Below are 17,928 nucleotides of genomic sequence, written 5' to 3'. Positions count from 1 at the left end.
CAGCTCCGACGTCCTTGTTCTGCGCATGCTGTAGGTCTGGGCATGCGCAGCTGGGGAAAGGCCCAAAGCTGGGTGATCTCTCCAAGCTCAGGCTTGGTTTGTTTTCACTCAAGGTGGGGACACCCCAGGTTCCTTTGAAAGTGAAGCATGACCGCCTGCATGCTTCACTTTTGGAGTGCACAACTACACCAAAGCTGTCCTTGTGCTGGAGCAAAAGGCAGGGAATAGCAGGCAGCAGAGGTAGCCTGGTTCAGGTACATCCCTGGCTCTGCACCACACTGCAGGTGGCCTAAGACAGGTATTATTATATGACAACAGGACCAGTCACCCGAGCCTGCTCCCCAGCCCAAGACCCCTGTTTACTTGGGTCTAATAGAGCACCTTCCCCTTAATTCACCTTACTTCTCTCTACCCTTCAGGTTTTTGTACTCCAGCTTTTCTGGAGAAGAGATTGTAACTTTCTCCTTTGTCTGTGCAACATCCAACACATCAGAAGAGCTGCTGACAACTGGTGAAGATTAAAGAGGCCAAAGTGGGGGTAATGCACAATCCAAGAAAGTTGACTTTTAGTCAGAGTAGGGAAGAACTGGGAAATGAAGATAAGTATTTCCTCACAGGGACGTGTCTTGCTCCCTAACGAGTTTTCAATGTACTAAGCAGGAGGTAGGTATTTTATCCCTAGCAACAAATGAGCCCTGCTCTCAAGGACCAGTTACTTTCTATCAGAAATAGATCAAGGAGATGATATAGGTGTTTAAAGGGCAGCTGAGTGAACAGATGAAAGCCCTGTCCTTAAACAGACATCTTCCAACTGAAACAAGGGCCTGCAAGTGGATGAGAAGAGCTGTGTATAAAACACCATCCTACAGCTGGACACTGGCTTATTTTGGTTTAGTTTAATCAAGGGATTAAGTCCTTAATCTGAAATAACTGTCTAAGCACAGATTTTTTTTTTTTTTTAAATATCACTGGCATAGCTCTAACAATGTGATTAATTAAACAGGTTGTACTGTGTGCTGCAAAGCTTTGGGTACTTTTAGAACAACCTTCCCAGCAACAGACTCATGCTGGAAGAGCATGAGCACTGGCAGCCATGGTTTCATTGCCCACTGTTAGCCATGTGCACCTTTCCACCTCCTCGAAGCTGCCTGGAGCTCTCCTCTTCACTCCTGCTGCCAGCCTGCACAGGCTGCCCTGCCTTGGGCACCGACACTCTGCCCGTGGCACCGTATGCCACAGTCCAGCCAGGGACGTCCACATTCCAAGTGTCATGTTCCTACAACAGGCCCAGACAAGGCTTGCTAAATTCTGTTAGATATCACAGTCAGAGCCAAGAATTTCACAGGCCACTTCTATACAAGTCCTGAGACATTGCAACCGACTTCCATTCTTTACACAGCTCTTTCTACAAATGTGCTAAAAACCCTTTTCTCTGCTATGGAACAAAAGAAATTGCTTCAGTTCATGAGCCCCATTATTAGTGATAGGATTTGCTCTGCTCTCAACTTCAGGCATTGGCATCCATCTGGCAAACCAACCCAAGCAGCAGCATTTGTTGTGCCCCTTCTTATTTCTGCCTAATGGGTACTAACTAACAAGGCACTCCAGGCAGATGAAAGATTTCTTTATACCAGCCAGCTATAAAATACCCTAAGTAAATTCTTCACCAAACAGGTCAGCTCATTTTAACACCTTTTAGTCAGAGGCATTAGGCCATAGCCAACCCCTTGTGTTCAGACACCCATGTGGGGGCATCTTACAACAGATGGGCAGCCGCCTGTGCTCAAAAAGAAAACGATAATCCTTCATCAGGCCAGCTGATGAGTGCCAAAATCGATCTTCATGTGGTCAGTACTTAGAGTATTAGTTCTGTGCCAGTGTTGCACACATTCTGGGCTCACGTTCAGATCTCACCCCTTCCCTTTGCAAGGTGCATGAGCTGCTGGACAGACTCCCATGGGGACTGGTGGATTCTCCATGTCTTGCAACCTCCATAACTGAGGGTGGATGCCACATAAAAAATATCCTCTTTTAGTTAAAGAGCTCCCAGACTCCATATGGAAGCTAGGTAACACTCTACAGTCCCAATATCCCATAAGAGATGAGCCATAGTTCCTTTTGGCCTTAAACACACTGTGTTACCATGTGCTCATGAAATACAAGTCCTGCTGTGTCAGAGGGGGAGAGAAACTGTTCTGAAGCAGAGATGCAATTCCAGGAGGGGATGGCTCAGCACATGAGAACACAGTAAGTGTAGAAGGACCTTCCTTGGAGGAGCACATCCCTGCACACCACTGATAGGAGAAAGCACCTGGCAGCAGTCATCAGATGCCTCTTAGGAAGAGGCTGTGAGGAAGGATGAGCCAGAAGGACAGAGCAGGCAGCTCAGAGATGTGCATGGTTATGCCAGCTCAGCCATGGGCCACTCCAAGAAGCATCAGTCTGTGCTGAAGAAGGGAGAAGTGTTTCTTATCAGAGGGACCAAGATTTGTTCCAAGACTCTCTGAGCTCAAGTCCTCCTCCTGCCCCTAAGCAGCAAACCTGGGACAGATTCAGATGAAAACACTTCCCCTATATTTGGATACAGCACTAAATGCATGCCTCCCAGAAAGATAAGTAAATCAGTCATAAATTCAGGGCATTTCTTTCATTAAACTCCCAAGTTAGAAAAGGGTGAACACAGGCTTTTAAAGCTACTCCCTTTATAGATTTTTTTTTTCCAAACAGAAAACAGTCTCACGTGTCCCATTATTTCCATACATATCAAAGGAGGGTGGAGATTTAACTAGCAATTTCTAAAAGATCTTTGTGCACAGAAGGGATGTATGCCAAAACGTGGGTGGTTATAAGCCCAAACACAAAGGAGAATACATCCACAGGCATTTTTCCCCTTGATCCATTAACGGGCCTGCATACCAGCCTTCTGAGCATATGAGAGGGACCTTGTTCAAAAGGTAAATGTATTCAGCAAGATGACAACAGACAGCAAATAACCCACATCCTTTAACCATGTTGGAGGCTCAGCAATGCTGGGGTTTTGTTGGGAGGCACTGAGATTTGACAAGCAGCCTCAGGGAAGGTATCCTCCTGAAGGAACCTGCTCAGGAAGCATCTGCCGCACCTAACACAAGCTGCAAAGCTCAAGGTGGACACCTAGCTAAGGTCATCAGAACTCCAGCAGCTTTCCTTCTCTGCAGCATGCAAACCACTCTCCAGCCACAGCAGTGTGTGCCATTGCAGGGGACCATAAGGCCCCATAAAGACTCCCCCTTACCACATCCACCAGTGTCCAGGAGGAGCATATGCAAGTCTCTTCAGCTGAGCCATTTGATTCCATTCAAATCAATGGCTGGTTGCATCAGCTGAAGCAAGGGTTCATCCTGGGCTTCCCAGGCTGATGGCAGGATGGCAAATCTGAGCAGACAGAAAGATTTTCAGATTCATTCTGTGCTGCTTTGATCTTGGAAGTTTCAGCTTGGTGTCCAGTGATGCAAAAAATAGGATACATATGAAACCAGCACTTACCACAAGAAAGGCCCCATTTTTTGTTAATATTTTAATGAAAGATTAAGCCAGCCAACAGGGATGAGACACCTGGTGTGGCAGAGAGGTATAAGCATGGCCAAGCCTTCAGAATCAACAAGGGCATGTCTACTCACTTCTCTGAGCTGCAAACCAGGTACTATGAGTGGTGCAAAAAACATAGAGCATCCCATGGCCAGAAGTGGGCAGCTTTACCCTGGCAAGCTCTCCTTGCTTTTTACTGCTCTTCAGTCAGCAACACATCTGGTCCCAGTGCTACTACTCACTTTTTCAGACCTTGGTGACACTGAGCTCTGCAGGACTAGAACAGGGGGTTCCATCATGTCTAAACAGCCAAGAACAGGAACAAAAAGTGCTATGAATACAAATGCCTACGGGTGGGTTCAGTTTATAGTTTCTTTAGGACACCTTGATTGTTTCAACAGAGATTTTTTCAACACTTCAGTGCTGAAGGAGGCTGTAGCCCCTGTGATGTGACTTCCACCCACACTCAGCACCAATGCTCTGGTTAAGGTTGTGCACAGCCTGTAGGATGGTTCAAATTTTACATAGATTGGTTGCAGACAGGGTTACATTGGAGATGCAATTAGAAAATGAGGCTCTCTGAGCTGAGCACTGTGCTCTAGAATTTGGAGGCAGACATGCTGGTTTTCTTGTCTGAAGTGACCAGCCACGAGATGCTGACAAAGCTGTCATGTTATGATCTCTTCTGCTATAGCAAGGTATGCCTTCAGAGCCAACTGCCCATGGGGGCAGGTGGCCAGCAGCACTACCAGAAGGGGCTATGCTACAGGATGCTGGTTTTCAGAAAATAAGTGCTGGCACTCAGCTTGGGGTCCTCCTTGGATACCTGCATTGTCTCACTGTAAGCATCTACTGTCTTCCATTCCCATGTGGTGCTAGAATACATTTGGCAATTTCTACAAGAAGATACCTGGATGCAGCTGGCCTGTCACTTGCATTCAGCCATTATTTTTATTGTTACAATGAACGGCATGTTCACCTACCCAGACCTTTTGAAAAGAAGCTGGGCAAAATGCAAGTTGTCAACCTTGTTACCCCAGAGGAGGTGCTTTCAAACTGCTTCCATGTGCTCAGGATTATGTCTCTGGACTTTGTCTGTGTTCCAACATGTTGCTCATGGTTTTGGCACAGAAATAAAGAAAGAAGATCCCCAATGCTTAAAGGTCTTTGTGATTCCCAGACTCATTTCCTTCCCACCCTGGGAGAAGACATAACTGGAGGAAGAAAGACCCTATTTCCTGTTGAAATCCATCCTCTCTATTACCAGCATAGAGGTGCCACCAGAACTGCTCTGCAGGAAGCACCAGGAATGGTGAATCATGGGAATACCAGGGAATGAAGATAGATCCCAAGTCACAAAAGCCATGATGGGTGAGCAAGGTAGACAGAGCCCAGCCAGATTCCTGCACTGCTCTCACCATGGGGTTTCCACAGCTCCAGAAGTCACTTCTAGTGGAAGTGGGCTACTTTGGCCCAAACTGTCTCACCCATTTGGTGCTTTGGGCATCTCCCAGCCGCTACAACATTATGTACCCGTACACACACATCAGCTCTAACACTGAAACCCCATGAAAATAAATCACTTGCCTCATAGAGCAGGGCAGCCAGCAGTGGTGCCTTGACAGACCTCCATCAGGAGCCAAGTCTCCAAGAGTCCTGCAGGCTGCTGGAGGCCATGGAAAGTCTCCTACAGGCCAGCAGACTGACACACATTCACTGAAATCCAGATATTTTGCCTGCAGGGTTTGTTTGATTTACCAGGACACAAAAAACTCAAGTTAATCAGAACAGCTTAGAGCTACAGTCACAACTTGGTTGCTCACAGGAATGCACCTCCCAAAATGTAGATTGGTCTACCACAACATTGAGAACAGATACCTGCCATGGACCAGAGGTGTCCACAATGTGGCCAGCACTCATTGCTGGGTCTGGTGCAGCTTGGCCTCTGGTTCCTATTCCTTCCAGTGCACTCAGCCCCTGAGAGGCACACAATCCCTCCTCAGCAGTGATACACAGTCCTTGAATGCCCAACCATCCAGACATGGCACTGCTCCACACAAAGGCCCCTGCTTCAGACAGCTTTTGCATCACACATTAAAACAACATCAAGGAGGGGGGCCAAAGCACTTGGGAATCATCAGAAAGACACCTCCAACTTGAAGGAGCAGAGTAGTAGCAGCCAGTCTCTGCCTTTGACCTCCAATGGCAGAATTTCACAAGCACTGCTCCAGCCCATATGGCAAAATGCAGCTCATGAGACTGCAAGGGATGACCCCAACCCTGCACAACCCCAAGCAGTGCTCTCCTTTGATTTCAACTTCGTAATATAACCTGTATAGACCAAAAATTGCCAGGAACACACTAGGCATGGGGTGAGGGAAAGAGGTCTTCTGATTGGGATGGAGAAGTAGAAATGACATGCCTCCACAGAAGAATAGCAGGGGAGAGCACACCACAGCTCTGACAGGCATGTGAGGGCAAAGAGCACCACAGGATTCTCTGCAAAGGAGCTGGAGGGTGGTAAAGGGAAAATATATGGGTCTATAAACTTAACTCAACTTGCAGAAGTCAGAATTCAACTCAGCCCTCAAAGCCAAATTTCTGCAGGCTCAGAAACTGAACTTTTAAAGGGCAAGTCACTGCCAGGCACAGCAGCAATGCAAGCTGCTTGTCCTCCTCATGGATTTTGTTCCCTCTGCTGTGGAGAAGCAGCCCATAACATAGCAGGACACCTCCAGGAGATTTGGGGTTGCTGGGCACATGGATCTCAGCCTAAGCCTAGGATCAAACCATCAGAAGCTAGACTGATTCTCAGTGGGATGTTACCACAGGGCCAGCGATCCCTCCAGCTACTGACAGCCCTGACAGCTACTGACAGCCCAGAGCTGGGCACCTCTGTTTGTGCCAGTGTGCCAGTGCCAGTGTGGCTGGGCAGGGGACAGCCCTGCAGCCACTCCCAAGGAGTCTGGGTGCTCTGCTGCCCACTGGGCTCACCATCCTTTCCTCTCTCCAAACAAAGATCCCCACGTGCAGAACTTGACACTGAAAAGGAACATCCCTGCCCAGCTCCAGGGGTTCTCTGGATGCCCACCCTGGGCAGGAGAAAAGGCTCTGCAAGAGGGCAATGCCCAGAGCCACAGAGCAGGATTGGCAGAGTAAGGGCAGGAGGAAAGCTCAGCATCCAGGCAGCACAAAAGACAAGGCTCTGCCCGAACTGACCCATCCCAGCTTCTCGCTCCAGCTCTGTAGTCCAATAGGCACCTCGCAGGGGTCAGTGCCAACAAGAAGTCTGTGTCCCTGCAGCCACCGCCCAGGACTGGCACCAAGAGTACAGTGTGCCACTCGAGTAACGGGAAATGCCAAAAGAGCTGTTCCCACTCCCGGCATTAGCGCCGTGCGCTGGCTCCAGGCAGGCTGCCCCGAGAGCAGCTTCGTCCCGCACAGCCCTGCTCGTGCCCAGGGCAAGAGCCCCTCGCAGAGATTTCCTTACCATGTTCCCGGCCTCCTTTATTCCCCCTCACTTCCAAAGACAGCGTTTTTTCTCTTTTTCCTCCATGTGTGCGACGGGGCGTCTCCTCTCTCCTCCGACGTGAACCACCGAAGCACTTTGAGTTCTGGACTGTAATCCAAGCCCTCACCGCCCCCAGCACAGCTCCAACTAATCTAACTCATGACACTACCGGGGCTGAGCAGGGGACCTCGAAGGTTTCTCTGACAGCCAACTCCAGCGTTAGACGGCAGAGGGGCATAGCGAGAGCAAGGTGCCGCATCCCCCAGCCCTGCGGAGACCTTACGGACACGGGCAGAGCCAGAAGCACTCCCGGGCTGCTCCTTACGGCATCGCGGCTCTCCGCGTCCCTCAGAGCGCCTGGCCCGCCGCACAGACCGGCTTAATGCAGACGCGTCGTGGCAGGGAGCTGCCTTCGCCCGGGAAGATCTGAATAGCTGCTAGAGAATAAGACAGGCATCCCGAGAAGGTCTCCAGCTTCCCAAAGAGGTTTCCAGCAAAATCCTCCCCCCTTGCCTCCTCCCGGCTTGTTTTTCTCTAAGTCCAGGGAAGTTTCTCCACTCCACGAGATCGTGAGGCGCCGCCGCAGGTTAAGTAAAATGCCGAGAAATACAGGGAGAGTTTTCTGAAATACTGTTTTTCTAACTTCTAGGAGGAAAACAGAGAGCAGTGACCGCTTCAGGCAACAGCAACAAACTGCATTGGGATCAGGCAAGAGATGTAGACCTCACCCCCTCCCAAAGGAGTAAGTAATTTAACACGGCAAGTTTCTCCACCCCTCCATTAATTGTTTAAGATGGCCAGGGGCCAAAATACTGCCCGAGCAGTGGGGAAGGTCATCAAACAGGCAGGCAGCAGCCTCCAGAAGTGACAACGGGAAAGGGCAGAGCCACAGAGGCAGAGAGAGTGGAGAGAGGCAGGTGCCGCGGGGCATCCCAGGATCTGCTGACACACAAAGGCTTTGTGTAACGGGAAGCAGGGCGGGAAGTGACACACAGGCAAAACCTGGGCACGAGATGCAGGGCCTGGGACCAGAAAGTGCCTCCCCAGCCTGAGCAGTGCATGGTCTCAGCAGCCTCGGTTGGGACTGACCCCTCCATCAAGGAGTTCACAGTGGTGGAACTTGATTGTCCCCACTTATGGGGAGAGGTCACACGAACTAATCCATTCCCAAGAGACAGGGTGACTCAGGCAGGATGTGAGAGCCTACACCAGAAGGGAAGACATCTCCTTCTCCTGCATGGACAAGCAGAACAGCACAGGCTACTTGTCTGCTGAAGACTGAGCAACTGCTGCCAATACCTCTGTTGCCTTGGCTCAAGGGGCAGAGTCCCACAGCCTTCCCAAACCCTGCTCCACAGGGCCAGCAGCAGAGGCCATGCCAGCTAGTCCAGCTCAAGACCACCTTCAGATACTCCTCTCCCAGGGAGGACTGACAACAGTTTGCCCTAAAACCCCTTTGCATATGATGGCCTCATCACATGTTTCCAGACCCAACCAGCAACCAGGAGTTTGAGCAGCCCCAAAGCCAACCATTCAATCCACCAGCTGCTTGGTGTGCTGCTACATTTCCTTAATCCAAAGAGATGTCCTGCTAAAAGGGGCTGTGACACTGACAGTGACCAGAGCTGAGCAGCTACCTCACTGTTCAGCACTTGGCTCTCAAAAAGCCCATGCTTTCAGAGGCTCCCCCATGGCCTGGAACAGCCTGTCACCTTCTCCCCACAGCAGCACTCCATCTGTAGGCAGTGTCCATGTCAGGTGACAGCAGTTGCTAATGCCAAACTGGGTGAAGGAAAGCATCCCTGCCACCTCAAGTATTAACAACCCAGCACAGGCACAACCTAGTTGTTGTCATCTGCAACAACTAATTTCAGATCGGAGATCCTGTCTGTGCATGCAAGAGAGCCTCTTTCCCCTTCATATTCATATCAGGAGGATGAGGAGCCTGGTATACCTCCCCAGCGGAGCCTCTGACCACAGCTTTCAGGGTCTGTACAAGGCTACATTTGCAGTGTAGCTTTGTCCTTCATCTATACCTCCAGCACATCTCCCACGCAAAGAGCATGGCTACATTTGGCTAACCTTTGCAATATCTTCCTGCAGGTGCTTGCTGGGAGTCTCCCTAGGGACTGGCCCACTCCCAGAGAGGAGGGCGCACCAGGAGCGATGTCTCTGCAGCACACACGTGACTGGCCGTGACAAGCCCTGTGCTATCAGAAGTACCAGGCTATTTTTGCTGGAGGCATATCCCCATCACAGAATAAAAGGAGCTAGAAGAGATCCAACATGCCCCTCACACCCAGATGTTTTATGGAAAACTGTAGAAACAGTTTTATGTATTGTTTCTACAACTGCATCATTACATGTATGTTTCCTTTCCAAAGGCCATGGCTGCCCAGGGCTAACCCAAATTGCGGAATCATAGAGAAATCCTGAGCTGGGAGGGACCCACAAGGATCAGATGCTCTTCATTGTTCTGCACAGGACAACCTCAAAAATTATACCATGTGTGACTGCACCAGCCTTGCACACAACTATTTTTATCCAGCAAACAGGTCACTGCAATTATCCTGGGTTCTGCAGAGGAACCAGTCTCCAAATAGAGATCTAGAGTCTCAAAAAAGTCTGGTAATCAGCAGCCTGGGTAACAAGCCTGGGCACTTCGGGGCTATTCCAGCTGCAGGCCAAAGCTTCTGCTCCTTCAGGGGGGCTACTGCACAAGCCAGGAGCTAGCTCAGCTTTGAAACAGAGACAAGTGCTCCCCAGGCAGCACAAAGGGCAAAGCAGAGCCAAGTAGGGCTGGGACATCCCCACAGCCCATGGGGAGGAAGGGGATGGAGCAGAGAACCTGCTCCCATGCTGTTACTGAACTGGTCAGGTCTCCTACACTCAGACCTTTGGCAGGACATCCAGGGTGAGCAGCTTTTGGCTTTCCTGTCTTCTTCAGGTGGCTTGCACGGGCCTGGGAGCACAAGGTTGTCATCTCCTTTAGTTCTGTTACCTGCTAAGGTACTGTCAAGTCACCTAATTTCAGCTCTCTGATGGCCAGAAAAAGTGATACTTTTCTCATAGAAAGAGAAAAGTGGTAGAGGACCTTGCAGCATCCCCATAAACAGAGAAGGAAGGCACAATAGAGGTACTCAGAGCCTTGTTCCTACCCCATTTCCCATGACAAAAGAAAGCTCTCCACAAGCTCTCAAGTCAACACCACTCAGAAGGATGCAGGGAAGTTGGCAGCACCATTTATAGAGGCTGCCAAACACAAGAGCAGCTTAGAGCCCAGTCTCACACCTCCTCCTTTTCCTACACTGCACTTAAAGCTCAGGAGCACCTTCCCCCATGGATTTCTAGGCTGAAGAACTTGAGTTCAGCTCACCTCCAGCCCAGTCAGAGGCAGTGATGTGACTTCCTCTGCCATGGCACGGTGCTAAGGGGAACATTGCTGGAACTCATGGCTGGTTCCTAATATAGTTTCCTTTTTTTTTTTTTTTTTTTTTTTTTAATTGCAAAGTAGCCTTTCCCTCTTCTGCATTGTAGATCCATTTCCCACACAAGCACATGGGAGACAGCTGTAGCCAGCACTTCAGTGGGTGTTAAAAAGCCCCTCTTGACTAAGGCTGACAACAATGCCATGCTTGTTCCCAGCACAGTCTCACTCTGTCTCCCTGCAGGAGCAGCTCCTCGCTCTCGCACAAGGCCTGCGCGTTCCTCAGGGTTGCTTTAATTGCTGAAGTCACTGCAAAAGGCTGCTGTCATCCATGCTGGCAGAGATCTGAGTGCCCCAGCTTCCCATCCAGCAGACCCAGGTCCTTTGCATGGAATGAGGGGCAATTTTACTCCAAGGGTCTGCTTTGCAACCCACCTTCAGCAGCAGCTGACCATTGCTAAGCACAGCTTGTCCTAGAGGTGAATTACAGCAAAAGGCTGACATTAGGAAGGATGGGAACCTTTGAAGGCTGTGGGGCCTCCCCAGAGTTGAAAGAAAAGGAGATAGAAGAGGGATCAGTATAACTGTTCTGAAAATTTCTGAGGTTCTAATTTCAGACTCTCATCTCTTTCCTCTCTATTCCTTTCTTCTTTCCTGGATCTGGTTTCTGGAGTTGCAGTATTTCTCAAGTGCCTAAAGCAGTACCACAACCTAGAGCTGGGAGAGAGCACAGACAGAGGCAGGAGGCAGGGAAAGGACCTCTGCCTTTGGGTCAACACTTAGCAGAGTTCTGCTTATTTTCGGTTGTGCAAATCAGGAAATGCTCAATTCTTTTATGAATAGAATTCAGCTGTGCTGGAAACAACACAAGACAGATGTTTTAGATGCCAGATAAGGACATCTCCTGACCTAGGGGAAGTTGTGCAATATGGATGTTAGCAGGATGATTACATTACTGTGGCCAACAGCTCTTAGGAAAATACCTCCATGAGCTCCATGTTAGCTTAGAGTGATCACTGGTGCAGTCCTCAGCACAGGGAACCTCCTGTGGCCACACAGACTGCTGAGGGAATGAAGATCCTGGGAATGGGCTGTGGTAGAGCACTGCCCCAGGGTAAATGGCTCCTGCTAACCCATTGATAAGTGGATGTCTCTGAATCTACTTCCAGGCATCTCATCACCAGACTGGGGTTCTCCACCAGCTCCCATATCCACAGACATGGCAATGCAGATATCCTGTGGATTAAGCTGTATGCTGAAAGGAAAGGTATGTTACCATCCCATCAAGCTATCCAAAATGAACCCTCATAGAATATCCTAACTTGGAAGGGATCCACAAGGATCATTGAAGTCCAGCTCCAACCCTATACCCCTTCAACTTGGCAGCCCACAAAAACAGAGGAAGCCACCAAGAAGCAGCATTAGACCCCACTCAGAACAAACCCTAAAACCAGGGATAGATGTTGCTCAAAACAGGGTTTGTGAAAGAAAGGCAACAAGGGATGCAGTAAGTAGAGGAGCAAGCAGCCCTTTGTACCAACTACACTTCAGGAAAGAACTAGCTCTCTCCCCCCATTAGGGAGACAAGAACAGCTTGTATGCAGTTTAATAACATTTAAACCTTTATTTCAGATCACAAGTAAAGCAGGTCTTGGCTTCACAAAAGCACATCTTGGTTTAACTAATTAATTTGATAATCTGCTATTTGCAATCCTCAGGAGACATTCAGCTTCTAAAGCAAGTAATTACCACTAAGTGGCAACCTCTTTGTGAGGCCCACTCTGATTAGGGAAAAATTTCTTAAGCCAGAAATATAATCACAGTGTGATTTCCCAGAAGGACTGAAGGAGAGACTACATAACAACAGCTGGTCACGCTCACCATCTGAAGGAACAGAAGCAACTCAATTACCAGGTCTCCAGCTACAATTTAAGATGTTGTTCAGTGCCACGTGCAACTGTGGCCTGCAGTTAACCACCAGGAAGTCTTACAGGAGGTATTTTGTAGGGACAGAAATCAGGAAGGTCCCACTTAGGGGGGCTCAAATACCCATGTGTGCCACAAGGGAAAGAAGGGAGAGGAATAAAATGGTTTTTTAAATTCACACATCAGGCTGGCTGCAGCACATATTGAGAGCGGTGATTCTCCCCCTCTGCCCTCATGAGACCTGCCTTGGAGCACTGCATCCAGGTCTGGGGTCCTCAGCACAGGAATGACATGGACCTGTCAGAACAGGTCCAGAGGAGGCCATAAAGATGATCCTACGGCTGGAGCACCTCTTCTATGTGGACAGTCTGAGAGAGAACTCTTCAGCCTGCAGCAGAGAAGGCTTTGGAGCTATCTTAGAGCCCCTTCCAGTACTTAAAGGAAGCTTATAAAAAAAAAAGAAATAAGTTTTTATGTAGGCAGAGAGTGATAGGACAAGGGGGAGTGGTTTTAAGCTAAAAAAGGAGAGATTTAGATTAGGTGTTAGGAAGAAATTCTTTACTCAAAGGACAGTGAGGCACTGGCTCAGGTTGCCCAGAAAAGCTGTGGATGTCCCATCCCTGGAAGTATTCAAGGCACAGTTGGACAGGGCTTTGAGCAACCTCCTCTAGTGAGTGGCATTCCTGCCTGTGGCAGGGGGTTTGAACCTTGAGCTCCCTTACAAACCAAACCATTCTATGATTCTAAGTCCAAGCTCACATTGTGCAGTCTCAGAGAGAAGCAGTGCAAGCAGGGCAATACCAGCCTTACAGTCTCTGCCTAGATATGAAGGCACACCTTGATGACACATAGTGTCTTCCCAGACAAGCCAGCTGGACTTAATACATGCAGAGTACTTGTTGGTTAGACTAGCTCCGGGCATCCCCAAGTGCCCAGGGTTTTGGCTCAGCTGGCATCAGTCATTGCCAGAGTCCACAGGACAAAGTTCTGCTTCTGCACTCATCCAAGACACCCATCTCAATCTGAGCAGCTTTGGGCTCCTTTAACTTTGGGCCAGGGAGGGGACGCACAGAGGTGCACCTAGGCCTTATGAAGTGGCCGTGCTACACACCACTCTTGGGTTAATGCTGCTACAACAGTCTCCAGAATTTGAAGCCATGAACACAGCCAACACAGGTAGGAGCAGGGCTTGGATGGAAACTTGGCCTCCTGCACAATCAGACACCATCCCAGTGCACCCACACCCTGAGGGTGTTTCCCCATTGCACTGGACTCCCCTCTTGGGTGCTGGGTCTCAGCATTCTGGTGCTTTGAGTACTAGGCGAGTGCACTGGTTGGCAGGATGTGACCATACTGGAGAAAATATCCCAACCCCCCACAAGAGCCTGTAGGACACAGAGCCAGGCAGGGACAAACCTCTGTGAATGTGGAGTCAAGAGAGCTTAAATGGTTTAAGAGGAGCTACTTGTCTGTCTCCCAAGAGTTTAGGCAGTGCCTGCATTTCCTGAGAACAAAGTGCTCTTGGCTTAGAAATCCAGCTGTGGCTTCAGGACTGCTGTTTCAAAACTCCCCACAGTCTAGGAACAGAAGAATAGGTCAGCTTTTTCTGAAGAGCAGCCTAAAAGCAACCCATCTCTCTCCAGATCCCAGGTATTTAATGACACAGAAGAGTCATTTGTTTACCTTCCCTCCTGGCAGTGAAGTTGCATGCCATTTAGCCCCACAGCACATGTTTACTGTACTCTGTGAGACAGCACGCTCACCTCTGAGCTAGACGTGCCAGTGGGCACCCACACCCTTCCTGCCCCGGCCCCTCTCCCGCAGACAAGGGAGTCGTGGGACACAGGATCACACACTACTGCAAATTCCATCCTCGGTCACAGCTGCCAGGGCCTGCTCCTCTTTCCAGGTCTGCTTGGCAGAGTAAGTGTTGTGGTGACAGACAGACACTCCCCACCATGGCTCCACGCCACCAGCAGCCCCCCACTTGTGTCCCTGCTCTGTGCCCAGCTCATGCCTGAGCAACCAGCACCCATGAGACACCTGCCCAGCCTGCACCAAGAGAAGTGGGTACACCCCTTGGAGGATGCCACTGAGCACCAACCATTACCAAACAAGGGCTGGGACACTCTTCTGATCTGGAGACCCATCCCTTCTCTTCCCAAAACCAACCTAAATCCAACTGTGCCCTGCTAGGAGGCAGGGCTGGCAGCTCTAACCAGGGAAGCAAGGACCCCCTCTCCAACCACTGGCAGTCTCTGCTCCACAGTTTGCAGAGCCAGGGCAAGCTCCCAGGTCCTACCTGGGGTGACAGTCAGGGACTCTGATCCAGGAACTTTGATCCCCAGAACTGCTACTCCCCTGGGTGCACACCCTGTCAAGCTCCCATCCAGCCCTTCCAACCCTCCCAAACCCCACACTTACAGCCAGCATTTGCAGAGCTTCTACCCAGCAGATCCCGACAGATCTTGCAAACCATTCTCCCATGGCAGAATATCTCCAGAGAGAAGGAAAGCTCTCACCTGCCTACAGTTTGCTTCTCCAGATCAGACAGGCAGCTGAGTTAGCTCAGCACTCCCTGGGGCAGAGCAATAGCCCCAAGATGCATCTCCAGGTCCAGTCAGTGCCTTAGAGAGCTGCATGGGCGTTCCCTGGGACCAGCTGTCATGGTGCCTGTCACAGCTGGGCTGTGTTGCCCACTGAACGCAAGCAGTCCCTCTGTGAGTCCTCCAGGTGCTTCTCAAAGTACTTTTAATCCAACTGGCATTTCCAACGGGTGAATGACAACCTGCTCAGGTCTGACAGTTTCCCCAGATACAGAAGAGACCTGCTTTGTGGCCCTCTAGCCTTGCCCAGCTGGTAGCAAAGGAGAAATATCTCAGTCCTCCAGCAGCTCTGCCAGGCTTCAGGCTGATATTCAAGTCACTCTGCAGTGGGCAAAGATCAGTTTGGGGTCAGGGTCTTCTCCCTAGGGGAGTCGAGAGCCAACTCTGCTGACTGCAGATCCAGAGCACTGAGAAGGCTCTATATATGCCCCTGGGAAGGGCTGGTTTGACAGGGATAGGAGCAGTCTGCCATGGAACATCCAGAGCTGGCAATTAGAGGAGTGAACCTCAGGGAATGCCTACAGCAAGGATGCCAGGCAGGAACACAGAGCAGGTAGGACACGGGGCACAGTGAGGAGGTGGTGTGATGTGGATCACAGCTGCGGTACCAGGGACCCTTTGTTCCCAGTGTGGGCTGGAGAAAGAGGAAGCACCAGGAAGCAGCATGTGACTGACACGCTGTGAGCTGGTTCCAGCTGGGGTGGGCACCTCCCCTCCCTGGCACCAGGGCTGGAGAGCACCGGCAGGCAGGAAACGGTGTGATTCCATGCCATCAGCAGCAATAACAATGTGCCTCCTGAAGGAGATGAGCAGCTTCCCCTTCAGACAGGCAGGGCGGAGGGCTCCTGCCTCCTGTCAGCAGTCTGTCCTCTCTCCCTCTCACTTGCCCTCCTTCCATCATGTTGCTGCTCTCTTCCTCCTTGCAGGGGAATCTCTGCTCCCAAATCGAGACAGGGTAAGGCCAGCTACAGAACAGCCCCGGGAAGGTTCGAGGAGGCTTAGACCCCTCTGGGGTTCAAACAGGACTGTTAGACTGGGGCCATGAACATTTGGAGGAGCTTGGTGGGAGGAGGGACAAGTGGGTCAAGAGCTTCCTCCCTAACACAGAAATATCCAGGTCCAAGTGTGTGTTCTTTGCTGTTTTTTTTTTTTTTTTTTTCCTTTATAGAATCATACAATGTTAAGAAGTTGGAATAGACCTTAAAGATCATTCTGTCCCGAGCCCTCTTGCCACAAGCAGGGACACCTCCCACTAGACCAGACTGCTCAAGGCTTTATGCAACCTGGCTTTAAACACTTCCAGGGTTGGGACAACTACAACCTCCTTAGGCAACATGTTCCAGTGTCTCACCACCCCCACAGTAAAAGAAGGCTTTGGTTTTGGGCCATATTTTGTAGCCCCTGACTGCGTTTGCTGCCGGGTGAGATGAAGGTGTCTGAGAAAGAGTGCGAGCTGGTGACTGAACCTGGACATCACACCCTCCATCAGGAGAGCGGGAGGGAGCTGTGCAGCTGGGGCTGGCACACCAAAGGAGGCCTGAAGCTACCACAAGTATATTGTCTTTTCCCTTAAGTCTACCCCGTCACGGAATCCCCGGGGCCTTTGAGCCGCGCCCCGCCGCACCCGCCCCGCCGGGGGCTCCCTGAGGGGGCGCGGCGCCATCTTGGCGGGCGGGCCCGGGCGAGGCCGAGGCGCAGGGCGACACCTGCCGGCGGCGCTGGGCAGCGCGGCCGCTCCCGCCGAGCTCCGCGGACCCCGAGCTCCGCGGACACCGAGCTCCGCGCCAGGCGAACTCCGCGGACACCGAGCTCCACGCCAGGCGAGCTCCGCGGACACCGAGCTCTGCGGACCCCGAGCTCCGCGCCAGGCGAGCTCCGCGGACACCGAGCTCCGCGCCAGGCGAGCTCCGCGGACACCGAGCTCCGCGGACACCGAGCTCCGCGCCAGGCGAGCTCCGCGGACACCGAGCTCCGTACTCTGCCAGCGCCGGCCCCTCTTGGGACCTTCGGTGCGTCACCCTCGCCGGAGGGGACATGCCCCCCTACACCCCCGTCCCCCGATCCCCACCAGTTCGGGGGCGGTTTGGTTGCCTTTGGGCAAGCGGCACCCCACGTGGAGCTGTATTTATAGACAAATCCAAGCACAGCGAGGTAGCTGCCTGACTTTTTCCCCCTCTTCATTACACTCGTCAGTCTGTAATTTCCTGTTTGCTTTTAAAGCTATTTTTACTAAGGAAAAAAAAAAGTTTAACATTTTTAACAGTTCTATCTGTTCGCTAGCAGAATAAAGCAAAGATCGGAGTGAACCTAGCAGGGATCATGGATTAACTCCCCCGCAGGAACCTGTCCCACCTGTTTGCCCCGCAGCCCTTCCATCCCAGCACGTGTGGATGGTGCTCCTTCACTAGCTGGCTCCCATCAGCCAGCCCCACACCATGTAGGAAAGCCTATTAGCCTTCACAGTTTCTTTTTTTATTTTTTTCTCTGTCTTTCTGGGTACCTTTCTGAAGATTTTGCCAGCTTTCTCCATAAATAGAAGAGGGTAGGGATGTCTACTGAAAACAGGTGTATCTACATGCACATATGTGGTAGACAAGAGAATATCCTGGCCCTCAGAGACTCTAAACTGCCAGGCAGCCACACATGGTGAGGACTCAGGTGGGTGCACAGCCAGAAGCCAACTTCCCTCCAGCCAGCCAAGGAGCCAAAGCAAGGCTTTAAATGGTTCTCCAACAGTGTGGGCTTAGCTGGGCTTCAGGAGGCAAAGCTTGTGTGCAGGCAGGGATTGCCCTGCATTGCTGTGGCAGAGGAAAGCGCAGATACAACACAGCTACTGCAGGGTTTGGTCACTACCAGTACCCTGTGGCCTTTCCAAGCCCTTCTTCCTGGGC

General features: G+C 50.9%; 1 protein-coding gene and 1 long non-coding RNA gene across 5 annotated transcripts in view; one reads left to right on the top strand and one right to left on the bottom strand.

The window, feature by feature from the left end:
* The window catches only part of PLEKHG4 (pleckstrin homology and RhoGEF domain containing G4), an 86,967-nt gene extending 79,645 nt beyond the window's left edge, over positions 1–7,322 (bottom strand). For 2 of the 4 annotated variants that reach the window (XM_053952729.1, XM_053952730.1), the window contains exon 1: positions 7,058–7,321. In XM_053952729.1, coding sequence (XP_053808704.1) covers positions 7,058–7,060 — 3 coding nt within the window. In that variant the 5' untranslated portion in view covers positions 7,061–7,321. Of the gene's footprint in view, positions 1–7,057 lie in introns of all 4 variants that reach the window. The other 2 variants (XM_053952728.1, XM_053952731.1) reach the window with 2 other exon arrangements.
* A 22-nt stretch (positions 7,323–7,344) lies between these two features.
* LOC128793501 (uncharacterized) lies at positions 7,345–9,364 on the top strand. The gene is made up of 3 exons (XR_008432821.1): positions 7,345–7,564; positions 7,728–7,820; positions 9,182–9,364. It is a non-coding gene; the product is annotated as an uncharacterized LOC128793501 (long non-coding RNA).
* Positions 9,365–17,928: the final 8,564 nt, after the last annotated feature.

This window comes from Vidua chalybeata, chromosome 11 (assembly GCF_026979565.1).
Source record: "Vidua chalybeata isolate OUT-0048 chromosome 11, bVidCha1 merged haplotype, whole genome shotgun sequence".
NCBI lineage: Eukaryota > Metazoa > Chordata > Aves > Passeriformes > Viduidae > Vidua > Vidua chalybeata.
The sequence above is the reverse complement of the archived record's forward strand: the minus strand, read 5'-3'. Positions and strand labels throughout refer to the sequence as shown.